The 25,336-nt window shown below is 39.5% G+C and overlaps 1 protein-coding gene across 2 annotated transcripts in view; it reads right to left on the reverse strand.

Annotated features, from left to right (window-relative positions):
- PARL (presenilin associated rhomboid like) overlaps window positions 1–24,692 on the reverse strand; it is a 50,479-nt gene extending 25,787 nt beyond the window's left edge. For both annotated transcript variants that reach the window (XM_032875472.1, XM_032875471.1), the window contains exons 1-4: window positions 24,524–24,692; window positions 13,742–13,937; window positions 12,938–13,078; window positions 10,388–10,436 (exon numbers count right to left, since the gene is read on the reverse strand). In XM_032875472.1, the coding sequence (XP_032731363.1) occupies window positions 10,388–10,436; window positions 12,938–13,078; window positions 13,742–13,937; window positions 24,524–24,648 (511 nt within the window). In that variant the 5' untranslated portion in view covers window positions 24,649–24,692. The remainder of the gene's footprint in view (window positions 1–10,387; window positions 10,437–12,937; window positions 13,079–13,741; window positions 13,938–24,523) is intronic.
- Between the last annotated feature and the right edge of the window lie 644 nt (window positions 24,693–25,336).

The following is a 25,336-nucleotide window of genomic DNA, read 5'->3' on the forward strand; positions in this document are numbered from 1 at the left end:
AAATTGAATTTGTAACAATAATGAAAAACAGAAACAAAAACCTTCTCACAAAGAAAAGCCTAGGACTAGACAGCTTTACCGGTTTATTACTTTCCTAGGGCTGCTATAATAAATTACCACACACTTAGTGACTTAAAACCACATTAATGTATTCTCTTAAAGTTCTGGAGGCTTGAAGTCTGAAATCAAGTTGTTGCTAGGTCATGCTTCTTTCTAAAGACTCTAAGGAAGACTCCTTTCTTCCCTCTTCCTAGCTTCTGGTGGCTCTTGACTATTCTTGGCCATTATTTAAGCTTATTGCTACATCACTCCAATCTCTGCCTCAATCTCTTCCCATGACCTTCTTTTCTGTAAGTCTTTTTGTCTTCTCTTGTTGTAAGGACACAAATAATTGGATTTAGGGCCCATCTTAAATTTAGTATGCTCTCACTATAACTCAATGTATGATCTCAATGTAACTTACAGTTAATCTGCAAAGATCCTATTTCAAATAAAGTAACACTGAATTTCTGGGTAGACATGAATTTTTGTGAGGACACTATTAAATTTATTACAACTGGCAAATTCTAGCAAAGATAAATGGGAATTAACACCAAACCTTTTCAAATGCTTCCAAAAAAGAGAAGAGGAAAAAACATTTCTCAACTCATTCATGCAGCCAGTATTACCTTCATATCGAAACCAAAGACATCACAAGAAAACCACCAATATCTTTTATGAACATGAATAGAAAAATTCCTAAGAAAATACCAGCAAACCAAATCTAGCAGCATATAAAGAGGATTACAAACCATGACCAAGTACAATTTATCCCAAGAATGCAAAACTGATTCAACATGACAGTCACTGTAACAGCCCCTTATGAACACAGATCGAAAGCCCTCAGGAAATACTACCAAACCAAACCTAGTAGCACATAAAAAGGATTATAAATCATAAACAAGTGGAATTTATCTCAAGAATGCAAAATTGGTTCAACATATAACCAATGTAATATTCCATATTGGAAGACTCACTATTCCCAATCTGAAAACTTACAACACAAAGCTATGGTAATCAAGACAGTCCAGCATAACAATAGACATACAGATCAATGGAACAGAACTGAGAATCCAGAGTACATCCATGCATTTATGGTCAACTGTTTTTTTTTTTACTGTGGTCCCAAGACAAATCAATAGGGAAAGAATGGTCTTCTCAACAAATGGTGCTGGGACAAGTGGATACCCATCCACAAAAGAATGAATCTGGATCCCTATCTCAAACCAATTACAAACATTAACTCAAAATGAACCAAAGGCCTAAACCTAAGAGCTAAAACTACAATATGCTCTTAAGAAAACTCAGGTACAAATTCTTGTGATGCTGAATTAGACCACTATTTTCTTGACGTGATTGTTAAAGCACAAAATAAAAAAATACATGAAATGGATGTCATCAACATTAAAAATATTTGTCATAGCACAAAGTGTAAAGTTGTCAAATGCCTGTTGTATACCTAAAACTAATGTAATATTGTGTCAACTGTATTTTGAGTAAAAAGAAATAAAACTTAGAAACATTGTGCTTCAAAAAACATCACTTAACAAAGTGATGACAACTCAAGAGAATAAGAAAAAATACTGCAAATCATATATTTAATAAGGATCTAGGATCCAGAATATATAAAGAACTCTTACAACTCAATAAAAAGACAACTCAAAAAAACAAGCAAAGTATGTAAACAGACATTTCTCCAAATAAGAATGAATGGACAGGGGTCCCTGGGTGGCTCAGTTACTTAAGCATCCAGACTCTTGATTTTGGCTCCGGTCATGATCGCAGAGTTATGAAACTGAGCCTCACATCAGACTCCATGGAGCCTGCTTAAGATTCTCTCCCTCCCTCCAACCTCCCCTCCTGCTCCCTCAAAAAGAAATGAATGGACAATTGCCACAAAAAGATGCTTAGCATTTCTAGTCACTAAGGAAATGCAGGTCAAAACCATGACATACCACTCGACACATATTAGGATGGCTTTAAAAAAAAAATAGGAAATCAGAACTGGCAAGAATATGATGGAGAAACTGAAACTCTTGTGCCTTGCTGGTAAGAATGTAAAATGGTACAGCCACTCTAAAAAAGTTTCGCAGTTCCTCAAAAATTAAACATTGATTATTGTTTGATCCAACAATTCCACCTCTAATTATATACCCAAAGATCTGAAAGAAGGGACTCAAAATAGAGACTTGTACATGAATGTGCATAGGAGCATAATTCATAATAGCCAAAGATTGAAACAACCCAAATACCCACTGACAGATAGATGAACAAAATGTGTACACACATAATGCAAAATGATTAAGCCTTAAAAAAAAAAAAGAAAAGAAATTCCGATACATGCTAAAATATGTACAATACCTTAAAAACAGTATGCTAAGCAAAGAAGCCAAACACAAAAAAATGTATTTTATAATTCCACTTATATGAGGTATAGGCAAATTCAAAGATAGAAACAGAATAGTGTCACCAGGGGTTAAGGGGAAAGGGAAATGGGAAATTATTTAATGGATATAGTGTCTCTATTTGGGATGAAAAAAATTTTGGAAATGGATGGTGGTAATGGCTGCACAACATTGTGAATGTACTTCATGCCACTAAATTGTACACTTAACAGCTAAAATGATAAATTTTATGTTTTGTATATTTTACCACAATAAAATACCAAAAAATATGTAGTCACTGATAATATTAGAAAAAAAAAGGGGGGCAGGCAATAAATGGAATCGTCCTACAGTTCTTGGGGGAACGTAAAACGTTGTAGCGACTTTAGAAAACAATCTGGCAATTCTTCAAAAAGAAAACATGGGGAAAAGTAGATATCCACATGCAAAAGAATGAACTTGGGACTCTTACACCATACACAAAAACTAACTAAAAATGGATTAAAGACCTAAATGTGAACACAAAAGCTATAAAACTTCTAGAAGAAAACATTGGGGAAAAGCCTCGTAACACCAAACCTGGTAACAATTTCTTTGCTATGACACCAAAAGCATAGGCAACACAAGCAAAAATAGACAAATGGGACATCAAACCTAAAAACTTTCGTCCAGGGACACCTTAGTGGCTCAGCTGGTCGAGTGTCCAATTCTTGATTTTGGCTCAGGTCATGATTTTGGCTCAGGTCATATGGGGCTCCTTGCTGAACATGCAGCCTGCTTGGGATTCTCTCTCTCTCTCTCCCTCTGTCCCTCGACTCTCCCCGCCCTGCCCTGCCCCACTTTCTCTGGAAAAAAAATTAATCAAAAATCAAAAACCAAAAAGTAAAACCAAACCCACAATAAATTTTTGTCCAAAGTACACAATCAACACAGTGAAAAGGCAATCTACAGAATGAGAGAAAATATTTGCAAATCATTTACCTGATAAAGGGTTAATATCTAGAATATATATTAAAAAAAAACCCTCCTACAATCAACAAAAAAGTAAAATAACCTGATTAAAATAGGCAAAAGACTGGAACATTTATCTAAAAACAGTCAAAGGCCAACAAGCGTATGAAGAGATGTGCAACATCACTAACCATGAGAGAAATGCAAATCAGAACCACAATGTGTCACCACACACCCATTAGGATGGCTACTATCAAAAAAACAGATAAGCAAGTAACAGGTGCTGCCAAAGATGTGGAGAAATTAGAACTCTTGTTCTTGTGCACTGCTGGTGGGACTGTAAAATGTGCAACCACAGGGAGTCTGCCTGGCTCACTCGGCAGAGCATGTGATTCTTGATTCGGGGTTGTAAATTCGAGCCCCATGTCAGATGTAGAGATTACTTAAAAGTAAAATCTTTAAAAATAAAATGGTACAACTGCTATGGAAAACAGTATTGGAAATTCCTCACAAAATTAAAAATAGAGGGGCGCCTGGGTGGCTCAGTGGGTTAAAGCCTCTGCCTTCGGCTCAGGTCATGATCCCAAGGTCCTGGGATCGAGCCCTGCATTGGGCTCTCTGCTCAGCAGGGAGCCTGCTTCCTCCTCTCTCTCTGCCTGCCTCTCTGCCTACTTGTGATCTCTGTCAAATAAATAAAATCTTAAAAAAAAAAAATTAAAAATAGAACTACCACATAATCCAGCAATCCCACTTTTGGGTATATATCCAAAAGGACTGAAAGCAGGACCTCAGAGCTATTTGCATATCCATGTTCATAGCAGCACTATTCACAATATCCAAGACATAGAAGCAACTCAAGTGTGTCTGTCGATGAATGAATGCATGAACAAATATGGTATATACACACAATGAAATAAATTATTTAGCCTCAAAAAGGAAGGAACTCTTATCACAAGCTACAACATGGATGAACCTTGAGGACATTATGCTAAGTGAAATAAGCCAGTCAAAAAAGGTAAGTACTGTTTGATTCCACTTAAATGAGGTTTACAGTCAAGTTTACAGAAACAAAGTGGCATGGTGGTTACTAGAGGCTGAAGGGGAGGAGGAAAAGTAAAAAAAGACTTTCAGTTTTACAAGACAAAAAAGTTCTATGTTTCATAACATTGTAAACATACTTAACACTACTGAACTGTACTCTTAAAAATAGTTAACATGGTACCTTTTACATTTTTACCACAATTTTAAAAAGTTAAACATGAGTACCACGTGACCCAATGATTCCATTTGAGGCATATATTAGTAAAAGAAATGAAAACATGTCTACATGAAAATGTACATTTAAAAGCCCACTGCATTATCATAACAGCCAAAAAATGAAAATAACTCAAATGTCCATCAAGAGATGAGTAAACAAAACAGGATATATCCACATAATGGAATATTATCTGACCATAAAAAGAAATGAAGTACTGACACATGCCCCAACATAGATCAACCCTGAAAACATGACACTAAGTGGACACAAAAGGCCACATAGGTGATTCCATTTACATGAAATGTACAGAACAGGCAAATCCATAAAGAAAGAAAACATAACAGGCTGCTTAGGGCTGAAGTGAGGACGGGAATGGGGAATGAATGTTAATAGGTATGGAGTTTCTTTTTGCGATAAAGAAAATGTTCTGGGATTAGATGACAGTTGTACAATCCTATGAATTCAGTAAAAACCACTGAACTGCATTCTTTTAAAAGGCAAATTTTAAGATCTGTGAATAATATCTTGATTGAAAGAAATATACCACAATTTAGAAATCACTGCTTGGTTCAGTAATCTCAGTCTATTTTCCTTAGCCCAAGGAAGGTAAGACTACCTCTTTTTCTCTTTTTCTGAAAAAGGACCCACAATCCCACCTGGAGTCCAGTAGCTAAGTACAGAATACCCTCTGCTCATGTGGTGGGCCAGCTCACCCCCTCCCACAGCTTTTCTACCTGAAGGAAACTATACCTGGCCAGTCCAGACACTGACCAGTATATACATACATGACAACCAAAGAACTGAGCTCAAGTGGTCCCCTACCTCAGGTTCCCTGAGAACCAGGACTATAGGCACAGGATCACCCTCATACAGGGTTGGCCTCAGAGAGTGACTACAATTTCTTTTCCTGGGCAGTATCAACAAAACTAGTTAAGCACTGGTCCCACAGCTTCCTGGAGTCAAGAAGAAATCCAGAAAGACCATCCACATTAAATCCTCCAACTGGAATGCAGACAGTTAGAAATGATAAGGACAGATGGAAAGAATGGGACAAATTCACAGTAAAGGAGATGAAGACCTTTACAAACAAATCACAGAAGGAGTTATTTCTCTGCATCTTCCCTGTAGATGAGAATATGTAACCTCCTGTGTGAGCAACTTTTAGAAATAAATATTTCTAAATTTTTATTTTATTTCTAAATTTTTATTTATTTTATTTCTAAAAATTTAGAATTAAATGACTTAAATGACTTATACTTAAAGGATATTTAAATTGGTATACAACTTATTTTAAGACTTCACAACACATAAAATTTTAAATGTATATACCCTGACCCAACAAGTTTATTTCCAGTAACTCATCTTAAAAAACATGCTTGCAAAGGGTGCAAATATCTCTCTATAACCATATTCACTCCAGTATTATTTATAGAAGACTACAACCAACCTAAATACCCATTAAGAGAAGATTTGCTACATAGTATTCATTGGCATGAACTACTACAATGCTATCAAAAAGAATATTCTGAGCCGAGGGTGCTGGTAATTTCCATTGCTTGCTCTGGGTTCTAATTACATGGATGTGTTCAGTTTGTGAAAACTGTACATCTGACATGTGCAATATACCTCAATAAAACAGAACAGACCTACTTGTATCGATACAATGTCCTCTAAAATATTAAGAGAATAAAAAAAAATTCAGGTGCAAAGAAGCATCAATGCCTATATACAAACACTTTGGAAGAACACACAAGTGTAACTAAAAGGGCAGCAGTTATTATGGGGAAGTCTCCAGTTAGAGACTTTTCACTGTTCATAGTCTTTAACATGATTTTAACCTGTTACAATGCACATTTATTCATTTTACAATGACAAAGACTAACCTAAGTAGACGAAAAGGGCTCCTTTTCATCCCTGAGTGCCAGCCTGCTGTCTTGGGACAAGTCACTACAATTTGGGCTTTCAATATAAACACCCAGATACCGTGGGCTGGGAGCAGGCAGTGTGGTTCACCAGAAAGGTAATTTAATGGTGATATGCTATAGTAGAAAGTGAAAAGATAGAACAAGAAGTATATTAAGAATGGAGTTTGGAAAAAAAAAAAAAAGTTTATTCCCCATCACTACTCTTTCTAGCTGTGTTAGCTCAGACAAGTTATTCAACCTCTTTGAGCCTCAGTTACCCCATCTGAACAATCAGAATACCACTAACAGGGCTCTTACAATTAAGATTAATAATAAGAATAATAGCATGCATGTAAAGTACCTACCCTAGTACGTGAACCTTAACTGGCACTCAAACATTAGTTTTGTGTTTCTTTACCCAGAAATAACTTCTGAAACCTAGGAAGTCAAGAATTTCACGAACAGTGGCAAATTAAAAGGTTAAGATTAGCTAGATCCAGTGAGCACTGCCTCACCAGAAACTTCAGGAACAGGAAAGCAGACCTTAATCCAGTAGGTACAGCTCAAAAATCTTTGAAAGGTAAAAGGGTAAAGAAAACTGAAACTAGGGGCACCTGGCAGGTTCAGTTGGTAGACTATGAAACCTTGATGTCTGGTTTGTGAGTTCAAGCCCCGCATGGAGTGTAGAGGCTACTTAAAAATAAAATCTTAAGAAATAATAAATAAAAAATAAACTTTAGAGGTTGGAACAGAAGGGGCAAGGCCCTAGGGTGCAGTGGTGACTAACTTTGGAGCTGATAACAGATATGGACTAGTAGAGAAAAATGGGGCAATGTTTTCTTAAATTTCTCTTCCCATCCCCTCCTTCATCAAATACAATATTTTGGCAGGTTCTTCTCTCTCTGTTTTACCTGAATCCCAAAATAGTAAAGTCAGCATTCTGCTGAGCTAACAGGAAAACCTTGCAGGTATATCACAGGCATACCTGAAAGCTAGAAAGGTAAGGGAAATACTCTCCTTGGGGCTTGGCCAGGGACCTCCAGTAGAGGCTTAAAACTCTTGCAGATTAAGGCAACAGAACACGAGACTAGCTGAAGTGTAAAACACCAGGCATAAGTTTTAACTTGAAGAATGCTTCTGGATGCTCCCACAAATACCAAGTGAACATATAAAAAATATTTTTCAAATCTATGTTAAGCTTAGGGAGCTATTTCTGTGTAATAATGAAGATTAATACCAGGAAAAAAAAATCCCAAACCAACCAAAGGGGGCTGGGGGAGATCAAGGCCAGTTCTCTAGAACCTGTGAAAAAGTGATTCCCAGGGGCAGCAACTCCTCAGCCTTTAGAAATCACTTAGATAATCTTACAATAAGGATTTAGCATAACTGTTCATGTTTCTGTGGTTCAAAAGCACTTTACACTCAAGTTGCTAGTTAGATCAAAATGTCCGTCTCTCCCTATTGATATGTCCTTTGTGCCAAATAACTGATTTGACTAAGAGAAAAGCAAAAGGCTAGGGGAAAGAAATCGGATTTTCAGTGGTGTCCAAATACCACCTTCTTTGAATAAGCTATTTACTGGGATGAGAAATGTTTTAAATTCTGATCCCAGGTTTCTTCAAATATTTAATGCCATAAAAATCTTCACCATCTTCAAAGAACACTAGGTATCAACTAATTATGAGATACTTTGAAAATATCAAAATTTGGCTACCCTAAGGTTAATTTTGGTTACGTTCAGAAAACAAGCAAATAAACCAAAACCTCCCTGTTAATCCCAATGAAAACAGATGTGCTGTTATAGTGCTATCTTTGAAGGCATCATATTTATTAAGACCTTACTGACTAATCAATTCTACAGTATGGCAATATACCTTTGAAAACCTCAATCCTTTGATTCAAGAGCCCATTCAATAATCATTTACTTAACAGATTTTAATCGAGTGCCTTTAGTGTGTGCAAGACACATGCTAGTTGCTATAACAAAATGAAAACTCTCATTGTCCTCAAGGACATTGCATGTACAATTACATAAGGCAGGTTGTGTTATAAATGATTAAAAAGTGTGGGCCACCTGGAGGGTTTGGTTGGTTAAGTGTCTGACTCTTGATTTCAGCTCAGGTCATGATCTTGGGGTCCTGGGATCAAGCCCCAGGTCAGGGGTTGTGGGGGTAGGGGTGGGTGTCTGCACTCAGCAGGAGTCTGCTTTAAGGATTTTCTCCCTTTCCCTCTGCTCCTCCCTCAACTCACACATGAGCACTCTCTAAAACAAACAATCTTTTTTTAAGATTTTATTTATTTCTGTATCTGAGAGAGAGTGAGAGAATGAGAGAGCACGAGCAGGAAGAGTGGCAAAGGGAGAAGCAGGCTCTCCATGAGCAGGGAGCTCATGTAGGCCGATCCCAGGACCCTGACCTGAGATGAAGAATGATGTTTAGCCAACAGAGACATCCAGGTGCCCCTAAAATAAATAATATCTTAAAAAATAAAAAATAAATGATCACAAAGCACAATGAGTTCAGAAAAATCAAAGCACTTATGTTACTGGCAAGACCCCCTGACCCACTGAACTCAGGAAACTCCCAGAAGCTTCTGCCTGTCACTTTCATCTTTTAAAAACTAATGAACTACTGTGACAGAAAAACATTTGAGGAGGAACACTATGCAGATGAATCAGCAAGTGCCTGTTACCTCCGCTTCATTATAATAAAATCTTTCACCCTTCTGGATATTCATCCCAAGCCATGATAAAAGGAGCCTGTTTACCCCTGTTTAGGGAGTCATGGATTTGTAAATTATTCCGCATGGTATCCTTATTTGTCAAATAAAGATAACTGTGAGGCAACTCCACCTAGTGTAGTCTCTACCTATAGCTCACACAGGAACAAGCTCACTTTGGCCTGGTTACACTTCCTGCAGGAAGCAATGTCCAAACCATAAGCCTGAAGACCAGTTCAAGTTCCAACACGGAGACAGAAAAAGCAAACCTTCCAGACAAAGGAAGGAGCCCAAAGGAGAAAAGATAAGCACCTTTTCTCCTCTTAGGTAGGTAAAGAAGATTAAGAGTACCATTAAGTCTAACCATATTTAAGAAAAAGCAGTATTTTGCTATTATTTCTCTAGAAGATTTTTTTCCTATCTGCACAATTGTTAGACTTTCAAATCCATTTCCCCAAATTTCTCAAATAACTAAGTCCATAAAATATTGTACAACTGTTACCTTGAAGAGCCAGATTTATCTTTCTGAAAAAATTTACAAAGAACAAAAATTAAATTATCATGGTGACATGCATGGCATGCTTACATTGATTTAATAAATGAAGACTTTGAAAACAGCATGGTGCAGTAAAGAGAAGATTAGCTTTAGAATGAGACAGACCTGGGTTTCGAAACTTAGCTCTACTACTTACTAGCAGTGTGACCTCTGAAAAGTTCCTTCTCTGAAAGCCAGTTTCCTTATTGGTAAAAAGGGAGAGAACTACCCGGTAAGCAACCCTGTGAGGTAGGGAGAGAATGTGTATAAAGCATTCTGCATAAAGAATCAATGTCCCCTTTAATTTCTTTAATAGGATAAGTAATTACTCAACCTGTTTCACAAGCTAGGATTCTACAACAAAGATAGATTATTTGATCAGTAACATACTAGATCGAAATTAGAAAATAAGTGACTCACTGCATCACGTACACCTTTAAGCCACAATACTTTTTATACTACTACATTAGCCTGAAGGTACAGAGACTGTCGTCTAAACCACTGTCGTCTAAACAAAAGCCGTTGACTGTGACATACTGTACCTTTTGGTTTGATTTCTCTTCCCTTGAATGGCTAAAACGTGTAAGCTAACACAAACCTGTCACAGTCCGCTGGCCATCACTTAGGTTATTCCACCACTTGTTAATCTAAAACAGAAGGAAAATTGCCTATCACCGTATGGTAAACACTTTCAGGGTAGGAATATGAAAAAACGGAGAGAAAATGCTTTGTGCATAAAAAGATTTCTCACGTGCAAAAATTACCAGTACACACAGACTTAACAAGTATGTGGTAAAATGGACACACACGGGCTTTACTCTATATTCTCCATAGAGTCACTGTTTAGCTCTGTGACCTCAGACAACTTACTTCTAAACTTCAGTTTTCTGATCTATAAAATGGAGACAGTAGATACGGAGCAATATTGTTGTGAGGAATATTAATAACAAAGCACCCAGCACACTATCAGAGATATACAGGTATCAAGCTTACGTGATTTATTCACCAGGTCCAATCTAGTTTGAAAATTCTAACCAAAATATTTTCTAAAATGACCTTTTAAGGTATAATAACTTGAAGTTCAGAAAAAGAGAGAAGCCTAATCTTTCAGAGACACACACTGAAATATGCCTAGGATTTGCTTTATAGTGGCAGGGCAGAAAAGGAAACAAAGGGGACTAAATGAAACAAAGTTGGCCCAGTGTCAATAATCACTGAAGGTGGATGACAGGCGTTCATTATATTTTTCTGTTTAGTTTTATATTTGTTTGAAATTTCTCCATGATTAAAGTCTTAAAATAAAAAATATATTCTAATTATGATATTAAACCACACTTTGGATACTAATACAGAAATCCAAGGTTAAAAAAAAGTTACAGACCCATATATAATCATGCCATTTTTACATTTATAATTTGTGTATGAGCTTTCAGACCTTACTCCCCATACATGTAGCAATATGGGAGGGGTTCCCAGGGCTTTCACTTCCCATGTTATATTTAGATATTGTTTTTTCTTTAACGGGCATGGATTTTATATTTTATAACCTATCATTTCACTATAAACCAATCCATCTTTGGATAAAGATTATGTCTTTTGCTTGTATCACTTTTCGCCATTCTAGGGAACCATGTGAACCATCAAAACTATAACATAGGGCACCTGGGTGCCTCGGTTGGTTACGCATCCAGCTCTTGGTTTCAGCTCAGGTCATGGTCTCAAGGTGGTGAAACTGAGCTCCACACTCAGGGTAGAATCTACTTGACATTCTCTGCCTCTCCCTCTCCACCTGCCCTCCCCTGCTCAAGCACATGTATGTACTTGCACGTGCACGCACGCACTCTGTCTCGTTCAAGCTCTCCAAAATAAAATCTTCCAAAAAAAAAAAAAAAAACTTTATAATATAGACATGCTGGAAACCTGTAGCTTTCTAAAGAATCCAGGATTATGGAACAGATCAGTGTTACTATCTTCTCAAACACGCGGTGCTGAATAAATCACTGTTAGCTATTGTCACTTTCACCTGCAAATAATTATACCCATTGTCCTTCTGACACAAAGCCTCTCTAAAACAGGTAAGGTTCAGGCTTTCTGCATACGTCTATGGGGAAAATGAAGAATGAATACTTCTTTATGCTTCGAAGAACTTTGAATTATCAGTAGGAGAAAATTAAGAGGTCAGCAACCTTCTCTCAAGTACAGACGCATGTGTCATCAAAAAACAAGAGCAACGGGCGCCTGGGTGGCTCAGTGGGTTAAGCCGCTGCCTTCGGCTCAGGTCATGATCTCAGGTTCCTGGGATCGAGTCCCGCATCGGGCTCTCTGCTCAGCAGGGAGCCTGCTTCTCTCTCTCTCTCTCTCTCTCTCTCTCTGCCTGCCTGCCTCTCCATCTACTTGTGATCTCTCTGTCAAATAAATAAATAAAATCTTTAAAAAAAAAAAAAAACCAAGAGCAACAAAACAAACCCAAAACAAAAGTGCATGAAAACCAAATGAACCACATATTAACTTAGGGCCTCAATGCTCAGTAAGTATTGTCAAGTGAAATAAATATGTTTTATCTTAAAGGCAGTGCTGGTAAAAAATCAGTTAAGAAACTGAAAGAGGGTCACCAGCTTGCATGTAAAATTATGGAAAGGTCTATATTTGTACCTTTTTCTTGCATCCTCATTCCCTGGGCAGTTAGAAATACTCCACAGTGGGTATTTATCAGAGGTATATAAACATGTCACAGAGAGGCTTTTTAAAATCCACATAATATCTCTACACCTAAGGCACAGATGCTTTGAAAAACTGCCTGTGATTCTACTACATACTCTAAAATATTCCAGCAAGGTAATGCAGAACAGTAGCCCTTAAACTTTAGTATAGCTGAGACCCCTAACTCATTAATTTTTAGCAACTATCCACAGTGATTTTTGATACATGTGGGTAGAGGGACAAACTTCCTAGAACAGCATCAAGTACAATACTGCCAGATATACAAAGCGTGGATACTCATTTCAATGAAATGACTCTAAAGAAGAAGATTAAGTACGGTAACTTTGTATCTACTGATCTAAATGTTATCAATCACTAACACTTCACAAATAACCAGACTTCAAAACTTGCGCTCAACTAGAACAAAGAAAGCCATGTTTATCTTTACCTCCTTTCTGATGTCTCCTTCCTTTTGTGGTCTTATGCTATCCAGCCAATCAGCTTTTATACCATCAAAGTAACTCTGGACCCTGGATTTCAGTGATTCATACTGCCAAATAGCAGCTGATCCAAATGCACAGCCTGTAAACTATACAAAATTAATATATCACAAAATAAATTCAAGAGAGAAAGATCAACACATAGTTCCAAGGACAGTATTTCATTTTCATTGCTTCTTACAAAACCAAGAGAAGGAACAGGAACATCAGGCATAGTGAAACCTTATTGGGTGAAGAGAATACTTAACTATTTATTAACTTTACTATACCCTGGGGCCTGTTTACAGCTAGGAATTTCAAATAAAATTCAAAATATCGCATGAAATGTTATCTCAAATAAGAGGTCCATAAGTTTCTTCTCCAGGGCATACATAAGTGAACCAGATTCTAACAGCAATTATTAGAGGCACCTGGGTGGGTCAATAGGTTAAGCTTCTGATTCTTGATTTCCGCTCAAGTCATGATCTCAGGGTGGTGAGCTCAAGCTCTATGACTGGATCCATGCTTGGTGTGAAGGCTGCTTAAGATTCTCTCCCTCCACACCCCCAACTCACGCAAGCGCATTTGCGCTCTAAAAACTAACAATAATAATAGCAATTATTAAATTCATGTTCTCCCGTCATCATTTATGACCCCAGACACCACCCGGATCCTTTAAGTTCCCCTCTTTAAGGGAGCCCAAATAAGACAAACAGTATTTCACTACTATAGCAGCAGCAAGGTAGGTAACTCCTAGTTACATAAGCACTTACCCCAACAGTAAAAAACAAGGGCTTTACAAGGGTCCTTATAGGATAGGGAGAAGGATAAAAGACTGTTTCTTCTACGGGAGGAATCAAAGCACTTCTCTTGTATGCTTCACTACTTGTTCCTGTGTCTGATCTTCGAGGTTCAACCTTCCTGGGTGCTTTTCTGAATCCACATTTTTGCTGAATAAAAAAGTTAAACCTTTAAGGGGAAAATAAGAGATTAGCAACAGCTGCATTTTGCAAACATCAACCTCCATAAGCCTCACTCTTTGGCCTGCATCATCAACATCTCCGTTTATTCTCACCCTGTAGCCCCAAAGAAGCCAACATGCCTACTCTGAGCTAGGATTCTAAGTCAAAACACAGAACTGTGCCCTTCCGGAAAAGGAGATGGAGACACACAAACTATGGGAACTTTAAAGGGAACCTGTTAGGGCTGTTAACTGTGTATCAATCAGAAAAATCATTTGAATGATTCCTCTATACACAGTATGCAGTCTGGTAAAAAGCTGGAGAACTCCAAGTTGTCAGTTTGAATCTGCACAAAATGGTTTTGTTATTTTGTTTGAAGTATGGTCAATTTCCAGAACAAACATTTAAATATAAGTATTATCAAACATTCAAATGTAAGTATCATCCTTAAGGGCACTCCAAATTCAAACAATCGCTTTCTTTTATAGAAGTACTATCATTCTAAGTTGATGGATTTTCCCTACTTCTCCCCATTTTTTTTTCACTCAGTTCTAGGGACACCCACCAAATGTTTTGTAAAGGGTTTTGTTGCTTTAAGCCCTCACAGCCATACCTTAAAACATTTGACACTACTGATCACACTTACCAGCCCTACCTAGTTCCTATAAGATTGCATTCCCTATTCTTCAAATTCACTTTCCTGATGGCTTCTCCTCTTTTCACCTATCCCTTAGTGACAGATATCCTCAAAGGCTCCAATAGTTCCTTTACATGTTCTCTATTCAAACTCAACCCATATAAATTCATGAAGAATTTTTTTTTTTAACATTTCCCCTACACTGAAAAAGCAGAGGCCCTTTCCTGTTTGTTCTCATCGTACTCTAAACATACCATCTTCCTATACTCAAAGCTCCTTGAAAACAGAAATCAGGTCTTCCAACACTTTAGCTGAATAAAAGAATAAATGTATTTCTGTGGCCTATATGACTTCTAAGTAAATGATTCAAATATATTTCTTTAGTCCTAACCTCAATCTTCTGGTCTTGTATTTCAAACTATATATTGAGTATTTCCATTTGGATATGCTCTCAATTACTTTAAAACCAATATATTCAAAAGGAAACTCCTCCTCTGTAACAGCTCCATTTTCTGACTTCCTCATTCTTTCAGAGGGACAACAGTATTATCAATCACTGAGGTTAAAAACCTAGATGTCATTTTGTTCTCACCTTTATTCTTTTCCATCCAATTAAAAGCCAACTCTGTCAAATACAATTTTTTTTTTCATTCCTAGTTCCTCACTTCATGCCTGTTTAACTGCAAGCATTTTACCATGTTGCATGTTGTTCTTTTATCACTTTTCCCCAAACATTCAATGGTCCCTCAAATGCCTTCTCAGAGTGTCAAAAATCTCTCCCAAATTCCCATTCAACTCAGCTCATGCCTTCCGACCTGGAATACTCTACTTTCTCCTAACATACCTCATTGCTTCCAATATTGCCTCACTCCAATTCACTCCCTTGCTTTAAACCCCACAATGATTCTTCATCCTCCCAGCAATGCTCAGCAATGCTACTCTCTTGGTACATCCCTTTGTTAACACTCTTGTGCCCCTGAGAATTCATTTCTCTCCTCCCAGGAAGCCTTCATCAACCAGGGTGGGTGTCTCCTTTATACTCGCAGAGTTCCAAAGCATCCTGCATAGACTTTTCGACTTAGGTCTATTATTGCCTGTACCACAACCGTTAAATTACTTTTGGATTCACTGTATCTCTATCACCAAGCCCAGCCCCTAATAAAGAAAAGGTCAATAATTATCTGTCAGAAAAAAGAAGGGGGTCAAGAATGACTTAGTTCTATTTTGAATAACTGAAAGGAAGGTGGTACTATTCGCCAGGACAAGGGAGCTCAGAAACACCAGAATAGGAAACTGTAAGATAAGACATGAAGAATTCCATCTTGGGCAGTATTTCAAAAGCTTGTGGTCATGGCAGCTCTTATTTCTAGTAGCTAAAAACCAGAACTGTAATTCCTGTCAAAAGGGGAAAGGACAAACTGTGGTATATTCATACAATGGAGTACTACTCAGCAAAGAAACTACTGATCACACATCATGGAGGAAACTCAAAAACACTGTTGAGCAAAACAACATTTCTCTTTAGGTGGTGGTTCCATTCCATCCATGGCTATGAACTTAATACTTACACAAAATAAAGTATTGCTAGCATTTGTAGGATACCCAGGTGGTGTCTAGTAGGCATCTGGAGAAAACTGAAACTCAGAAAAATGGCATAGTGACTATTATTACTATTACTTGCCTAGTATGCTCTTTCTTCAACAGAGTCCACTCCACAGTTTCACTTCTCAGAAGTCACATGCTGAGGATGGGTTATGGCGATAAAGTAATTTGCCTTGAAACTTTAATAATCCATAATTTATACTTCCAAATAAGTGCTACTCCTTTCAAGTAAATCTATTTTGAAAAGTGATGCACTTATTCAAAAAAGCCAATGTTGCTTTGAATAACTCTGAACTCCCTTCGTGGCTCTCTTACTAGTATCAAGAATATTTAAGGGACGCCTGGGTGGCTCAGTTGGTTAAGCAGCTGCCTTCGGCTCAGGTCATGATCCCAGCATCCTGGGATCGAGTCCCACACTGGGCTCCTTGCTCAGCGGGGAGCCTGCTTCTCCCTCTGCCTCTGCCTGCCACTCTGTCTGCCTGTGCTCACTCTCTCTGACAAATAACTAAATAAAATCTTATAAAAAAATTTAAGAATATCCTTTGCCAAATACAGTTAAACAGCTAACCCCAAATCTGTATTTCTTTTTCTCTTGCCTTTTTCTACAGAGGCTAGAAAGGTTAGTATCTTCACTTTTCCAGCCTCCTTTAAGGCATAGGGTGGCCATATTACAGAGTTCTGACAAAATGAGAGACTTAAGAATTTTTATGTACCTCTGGGAAAGATTTATCTATAAAAACGGACATTTCAGCAATGTCATACCTCTGCCCCTTCTTTTTGCCTTCAATAAGGAATGTAATGCCTAGATTTCTTCAGGCAGTTACCCAGAATGCCAAGAGAAAGGTTAAGGGATTCAAACACTAACCTTGATAATTTTGAGCTGAGCAAAGACAGTAGCCACTTACCTCCACCATATTATGCTAACTATCCCCCCTCACTTACTTAACCAGTAAATTTACTTACAGCCAAATGCATCACTATTAACATCTTTAAAGTGGCAAATGTTAATCCTTTATAATTGGATTTAATTTTTATTTATTTATTTTGGGGGGGATTTAATTTTTATTAAACAATTCAAGATAACATAGAGCTGGGTTAGTAAATAAAGTACTACCACCACTTTGGGGCCAAAAAACAAAGGTGTGACATAAAGTAACAGGAATATGTTCCCTTTATTATTTTTTTTAAGATTTTATTCATTTGTCAGAGACAGAGAGAGGGCGCAAGTGCACAAGCAGGGGGAGCAGCAGGCAGAGGGAAAGGGAGAAGCAGACAAGTGGACCCTGGGACCATGACCCAAGCTGAAGACAGATGTTGAACCGACTGAGCACCCAGGTATCCTGAATATGTTCCCTTTAAAGATCACAATTTGTAACTAAGTGTTGTTTTCTGGCTTTTCTTTTCTTATTAGACCGAGAAATGTGAAAGATGAGACTATTTTATATTGCCAATAGTGTAGTAATAGAAGACAAGTATTCACTCAGCTCAAATAAAGATTACTTCTTCTACAGTTCATCACCGCATTTAAAATTCTGAAGTGCAATGTTTGAAAAGGAACATAAACACACCAGCAATCTGGGAATCTAAACTTGAAGCAAAGCCAGACCTTTTTCCTAGAATAGTATTTACCTTAGAAATACGTGTGGGGCCAAGGACACTGAGAATATATTACACAAGTTAGCCTGGGGTTAAGGTCAGATGCAGAATACATATATTAAGAACATATACACATAAAAAGGGGCGCCTGGGTGGCTCAGTGGGTTAAAGCCTCTGCCTTCGGCTTAGGTCATGGTCCCAGGGTCCTGGGATCGAGCCCCACATTGGGCTCTCTGCTCAGCAGGGAGCCTGCTTCCTCCTCTCTCTCTCTGCCTGCCTCTCTGCCTACTTGAGATCTCTCTCTCTGCCTGCCTCTCTGCCTACTTGAGATCTCTGTCAAATAAATAAAATCTTTAAAAAAAAAATATATATATATATACACATAAAAAAAAAGAATATATACACCTATCGGGGAATTACGGTTGGACACACAAAACTTGTTTGACAGAACTAAGTACAATGTATTGGTTCACCAAACACCTATTTCTATTAACTAGCACACATTCATATGCCACAGGGGCCGGAAAGCTAAAAACTTCATTTCCCAGGTATCCTTTTGGTCATTGTTACACTGGTTCAATACCTGAAGTCGGAATTGAGTTTAGTAAGAAGACAAGACATAATGCATTGATTTGATTTGCAAGCGAAAATAATGGTGAAGGCAGCATAGTACTTACTCTGGTCAGCAGATCCTGATTTGACAGAAGCTTCCCCAGTTGTCTCATGTATTATTGCAAACCACCCCAAAACTTAACTGTCCTGAGACCAAAATTATTTCTCAAGACTTTTTAAGTTAGCCACCCTCAACTGGGCAGTCCTTCCTGTCTCCCCTAGAATCACTCACGCAATCCGTCATTTGGGTGTTCGACTGTAGATGGGCAGTCAAAGCTGGCTTCACTCCCACACCAGGAGCTTGGACTGGTCGTCAGTCAGCCCGAATGGCCTCTCAGTAATCAACAGGTTAGGAGGGGCTTCTATCATGGTAGTGGGAGTAGTATTCCAAGAGGGAAAAAAGTAGAAGCTGCAAGGCCTCTCAAGGCCCAGACTCTGGACCTTGCACATTATTTCTGCCACTTGCTAATGATCAAAGCAAATCACAAGACCAACCCAGCTTCAGGGAACAGGGAAATCAACAACTCTGGAGGAGAGTAGCTGTGAATTATTACAACCATGTATTTTTTTTTATTTTTTTAAAGATTTTATTTATTTATTTGACACAGAGATCAGAAGTAGGCAGAGAGGTAGGCAGAGAGAGGAGGAAGCAGGCTCCCTGATGAGCAGAAAGTCCAATGCGGAGCTCGATCCCAGGACCCTGAGATCATGACCTGAGCCGAAGGCAGAGGCTTTAACCCACTGAGCCACCCAGGCGCCCCACGACCATGTATTTTAATCTACCACATCAGTTGCAGCAGAGACAGTTACGACCATGAAAGCTTAGACTTAGAACAGTAGTGCTCAATCCTGGTTCCTGAAGAGCAGCAGAACATGACACTTTGCCATAAGGACTATCTTGGGCTGAGGGCCAATGAGAAGCAGATATAATTAAAACTCTCTGCTCTGCCCCCATCTGCCTAAAAACAGGATATAAATTTGTGAGGGTATACCCACTACCCTCTACCAGGAAAAAGAGAATCATGAGACAACTCTAGACCCTTATGTGCTCAGAGAAGGCACCAGGAAAAATCTACTAAGTGCCCTAATACCCATTAGTTCCCTGATATACTGCCTCCTCAGTTTGCTGCCCTAGGAACAAAGTCCTTTTCCTTTCTCTTGTCATTTCTCTAAAACTTTGCTGTTCTTTCTTTAAAATGCAATATAAGCCCAAATTCTAACCATCCCTGTACTACTCACTAGGGAGTACTGCCATGTGTATGTGCAATGGACATATTCATAAGCTGGTTTTTTTCTTGCTAATCTATCTTTTCTCAGTCTAATTTACAGAGCCAAGGAACCTAAGATTGGTAGAGGGAAAACAGCTTTTGTTTCCCTGTACTACATATTAGAAGTGCCTAGTGAGCTCTTAAAAATGTTGTGCTATGGCTCCACTTCTTAGCAATTAGAGTCTCCAGAGGTGGGACAAAGGCATCAGTATTTTAAAAAGCTACCCAGGTGATTTTCATATTCACCCAGGGTTGATCTACCTCAGGTTTAAGGAAAACTTTAGTATACATACAAATCACCTGGAGATCTTGTTGATATCAGATTCTAAATCACTAAGTCTGGGGTGGGGAAAATATGAGATTCTGCATTTCTAAACAAACTCACAAACTGACAAACTTCTGCCTGCAGGGTGGTTTGGGCCTGCCAGCTACGATTGGTTTTTGAATTTTTAAAGAGTGATATAAAGTAGAAGAGTATGTGACAGAGACCATATGTGGCCCTGTCATTTTCTATCTGGCCTTTCACAAAATAAGTTTGCCACTCCCGTCCTAGATAATGCCTAAACTGCTAGTTCACAATCCACTTTCAATAGCAAGGAGCAAGAACCTAATCCCTAACAAAATTTCTACTTAAATTCGAATAGTTATTTACAGTGTAATCCTATCTGACCAGGACTAACAAGAATTCAGATTTGTAACAAAGAATTCGAACACAAAAGTTTCATCATAGAGGACAATAGTGAGAGTTTCTCACTGACTCCCAGCATCCAGGTCCTTTCCCCTCTCCCCTGATAGTACGCTGGAATTTCCAGCCATTTGGTTGGGAGAGGCACACCAAGCTCCTGACTGGCTTTAGCCAATCTACAGACTCCACTCTCTGACAACTTCAAGGGATTCAAGGATGGACATGTATCCCAATCAGGCCAATCTGGTCCAGTGAATTTCAAGATTTTGTCTGTAATACTGGAAAACTTTTTCTGCTGGATGTGAACCTAGAAGTATATAGCCCCAAGAACTTCTGACAGCCATCTTACGACAAGGAGAGCATGTTGAGAGAATAAAGCCAATGTTTGGGAAGCAGAGCCAAGCCCTGGAGAAAAATGGAATCCTGGTGACAATCTAAAACACCAAATCTTGCCTCATTAGAAGCCAGTGCTACTTCTGGACTTTTTTTTTTTTTAAGATTTTATTTATTTGACAGAGAGAGATCACAAGCAGGCAGAGAGGCAGGCAGAGAAAGAAGGGGAAGCAGGCTCCCCACCGAGCAGAGAGCCCAACACGGGGCTCTATCCCAGGACCCTGAGATCATGACCTCAGCCGAAGGCAGAGGCTTTAACCCACTGAGCCACCCAAGCACGCTGACTTCTGGACTTTTTAACTGCATAAACTGATAAATTTTCCTAATTTGCTTAGGAATTTGGTTGGAGTTGGGTTTTCAGTTACTACAAAAATGCTTTTAGATGAAGTACTTCATCATACCTTATAGGACAAGGTACATTCTGACCTTATGGAGCTTTTGTTTTACATTTCTTAAAATGCAAAAACATGGAAAAGCATGATAAATGTTTCTAATTCCAAATGTTTGAGACCATATTTACAAGCTTAGGCTCTTTAGCTCTACTCATTCATATTGGTGCAAAAGATGGAAAAATAAATGACTTAGGGGCACTTGGATGGCTCCGTCGGTTAAGTATCTGCTTTCAGCTCAGGTCACGATTCTGGAATCCTGGGATCAAGCCCCGTGTAAGGCTCCCAGGGCTCAGCAAGCAATCTGCTTCTCCCTCTACCCTTTATCCCACTCGCTCTCTCTCTCTCTCAAATACATACATAAAAATCTAAAAAAAAAGACTTAATGAATCACTTACCTGAAATAAGTTCAGAAAACAAAGACAAACAACATGATAAAATGGATGGTACAGAGAGTGGAATGGGAGGAGAGGGTCATTAGAAGTATATACCAACTCATGAAGGCAGACCTGCCTTTTAGCTCTGCTGCTTTAGTCCTTCCACCAATAACCAGTCATTTGTGAAAGCAGTCTAATGTGCTCAAAGTGGGAAGATCTCATCAATACCTGACTTACCACTAGTCATATAATTGTTACAGTTCAGTTTTTTTTTTTAAGATTTTATTAATTTATTTGACAGACAGAGATCAAGTAGGCAGAGAGGCAGGTAGAGAGAGAGGAGGAAGCAGGCTCCCCGCTGAGCAGAGAGCCTGATGCAGGACTCGATCCCAGGACCCTGAGATCATGACCTGAGCCGAAGGCAGAGGCTTTAACCTACTGAGCCACCCGGGTGCCCTATGGTTCAGTTTTTTAACATGATCCCCTAACTTTTATTTTATTTTATTTTATTTTTTTTTTTTTTTAAGATTTTATTTATTGTCAGAGAGAGAGCGAGCACAGGCAGACAGAATGGCAGGCAGAGGCAGAGGGAGAAGCAGGCTCCCCGCCGAGCAAGGAGCCCGATGTGGGACTCGATCCCAGGACGCTGGGATCATGACCTGAGCCAAAGGCAGCTGCTTAACCAACTGAGCCACCCAGGCGTCCCAACATGATCCCCTAACTTTTAAACAGAAGAAGTCAAACCTATGTATTAATTGGTTTAATGGTTAGTAAAAACATAGTTTTGTGAATTTTTAACAGTGCAACTTAGATATATGTACAAGTCAGCACTAATGTCTATGTTTCTAAAGATTTTTATGAAGTAGAAATGGCCTACTGTTCAAATGGAGATAACGTATGTCCAAGTATACACACAATAGATTCATTCCACTTTAAAAGAAAATAAATATATTTAGGGGAGTGGGGAATTCTACATAAACATTTGCATGACAAAATTTTCTTAAAACCCATCTGGAGTCAATAAATGGTAAATTAAACAGGGAAAATAGCTGAACCACCAACTACTCTCTTAGTTCCATACAACTGAAATTATACAGGCTTCTTTTAAGTCTAAACCATTTCTTAGAAGTGCTGCCAGAAATTTGACAATGGTAAAGTTTCTGAAGAGCCTGAGATTTTTTCCTTTGTCTGTAGAGAGACAGATAGTTAATATTTTAGTTTTTATGAAGAAAACATATGTCACATACTGTTTTGTTTTACACCCCTTTAAAAACGTAGAAACCATTTTTAGCTGGTGGGCTGCACTGGGCCTGCCACAGTTTACAGAACTCATATCATTACCTGTATGGCAAATTCTCAGCCATGCTTCAGGCCTATCACATCAGAAACACAAGGCTTGGGCCCAGAACTCTGCTTTTTAACTCTGCTTCTTATCTCTAACTTCATTCTTCTGTATACTAATCTTAGAACCACAGGAAGTCAAAGCAGACCAAATAAAGTTACATACAAGGTAACTCATTCTTCCTATTAAGTGCTTATTTCCAGAGGTGAGCAGGTATATACTCTATTTCAGGTTTACCTACATTCTCTTGAAACGCATATTTTTCTATGCAACCACAAAAATGTCATTTTCGAACTTTACAAATAAACAGAAAACGTTAAAAAAAAATAGGGGCTAATTGTCAACATCACACCATTTTTTTTTTTTTTTTCCAAATGGTCTCCAATTTATACTGGAGGCTCTTCATTAATCAAGTTATATTTCCTTTGCTTTCCCTTCCTAACACATATTTTTAATATTACCATACCTGTTGCTTCCTGATAGCCATATTCATACCTCCTCCCCCTCGACCATGCAATTTTGGCTGGGATTTGGAATAAATTCTGCAATCTGGACAGCTGAACTCTATCACTACTTCCACCTGACCTCCTCATTCTCCATCTCCCCAGGAGTTTAAGATTAGCGAAGCTCCAAGTTAAGGTGTATGAAGTTAAGATACAATGTATGCAAGTTTTCACAAATCCCTAATCCAATTCCCCTGGGAGTGCTTGCAAGCACTACAGGTTCTTCGACTCCCCCCCCCCCACCCACCCACCAACTTCTGACTTGACAGAACTAGGCAGGGACCTGGGAAATATAGTCTACAAACACTCCTGGTGATTCTTAAAATTAAGCAATAGCTCCACCATATTGGAGCCTCTGTTATTTGCCACTGGCTAGCCCCTCTGTTGAACATTCTACCTTAACTTGCTACCATCAATCAGATGGGATTTCAGGCATCTGGAACCAACTCAGAAAACTGGGAAGGCTGCAACTCTGGATTAAAGAACAGGAACAAATTTCAAGTAAAAAACACATCAAACTCTTGGACAGCTGAGGGACTTTATTCCTCTTCAGAACGGACTTAAAAGCAGCAAATACTGATGAAGCATACTCTTCATACAGCTTCTACTTGGGAAAACCAGTACTGTAGTTTTCTTTCCAAATCATCTGGAAACTAAATATTCCAAGCTCTCCATTCTTCAACAGAAAAGCCTCTCTATGACTGTGAAGAGGGCAAATGCCCTTTGACTCCGTCTTCCCTTAGTTCTCTAAACGCTGAAGAAAGTAACTTGTAGCAGAACACAGGTTTATAAAGGCTGATAGCGAATCGGTTCTGCCACTGTATTATCTGTGTAACTGCTTCACTTGAAAAAATGGGTTCAATACCTTCTTCGCGGGATTATGAGGCGTGGCACGCAGCCCTCAGAGACTACTTCCCCTTCCCCTCACGTCCTTCCCGATGGGAAAGGGGTAGACGGCGCGGGCTCACGGAAAGCTGCGCCGGGGTCGGTCACTGGGCACCCCGGCTGGGGGCACGGTGGCACGGCGAGAAGCGAGGGCTGGCGAGGCGAGAGGGAAGAGTGGGACAGAGAGAGGAAGAGATGGGTGAGGTCAAGACAGCCCCACAGGCCTACGTGGCCTGCGCCCCCGAGGATGCTCGGCCGAAGCTGAGGGTCCGAGGGGAAAGCAGCCCGGAGCGGCGGTCATTACCTGCGTCCGAGCAGTCGCGGCGGGACCACAGCCGCAGTGAGCTCCTCGCGGCTGCGGCCGCCCGCCGGCTGAGCCCACGCCTGGCCACAGCCCCAGCCTCTCTGCGCCCAGCCTCGCCACGCCATCTTCCCAACCTCTGCCCCACCATGGCCCGACCTTACCAACCCCTGCCGCGGAACCACTTCCGGGGCAAGGTGGGGGGGTGGGAACAAAAAAATTTTAAAAAGACCATAGAGCTCCAGGTGCAGCCTAGAGCGCCCCCACGCCGCACCGAGCCGAACTCGACGCACCGAAGGGCTGCGCGGGCGCCGCTGGGTTCTCCCGGCCGGGCGAGCCTGCACGCGGGGCTGGCGCGTGACAACACCTGGGCCTCCACCCAGTTTGCGGATGAGGTCCAGAGGAAAAAGAGAAGGGAAAACTAGCATTTATTGAGTAACGCCACGTATCGGGCACTTAACCTAAGTGAGTGCCCTTTTTCTTTTCTTTTTCTTTCTTTCTTTTTTTAAAATATATTTTTATTTGTTTATTTGACAAGAGAGAGGGAACACAAGCAGGGGGAGTGGGAGAGGGGGAAGCAGATTTCCTGCCGAGCAGGAAGTCCTATGCCGGAGCTCAGTCATGACCCCAGACCCTTAATGACTGAGCTACCCCGGCCTCCCCTAAGTTTCTGCTTTTAACCCTCACCAAACACTGGAGGCGGATAGTATCACCACTGTCTTACAGAGGCTCAGGCTTCCCAAAGGAGGAACCATCATTGCATCATTGTACCTATGTTATTTTTCTTTTTCCTGCATCTCACCGTTTCATGTTATT

This window comes from Lontra canadensis, unplaced genomic scaffold (assembly GCF_010015895.1).
Source record: "Lontra canadensis isolate GAN:19392208 unplaced genomic scaffold, GSC_riverotter_1.0 scaffold56, whole genome shotgun sequence".
In the NCBI taxonomy this organism is placed as follows: Eukaryota; Metazoa; Chordata; class Mammalia; order Carnivora; family Mustelidae; genus Lontra; species Lontra canadensis.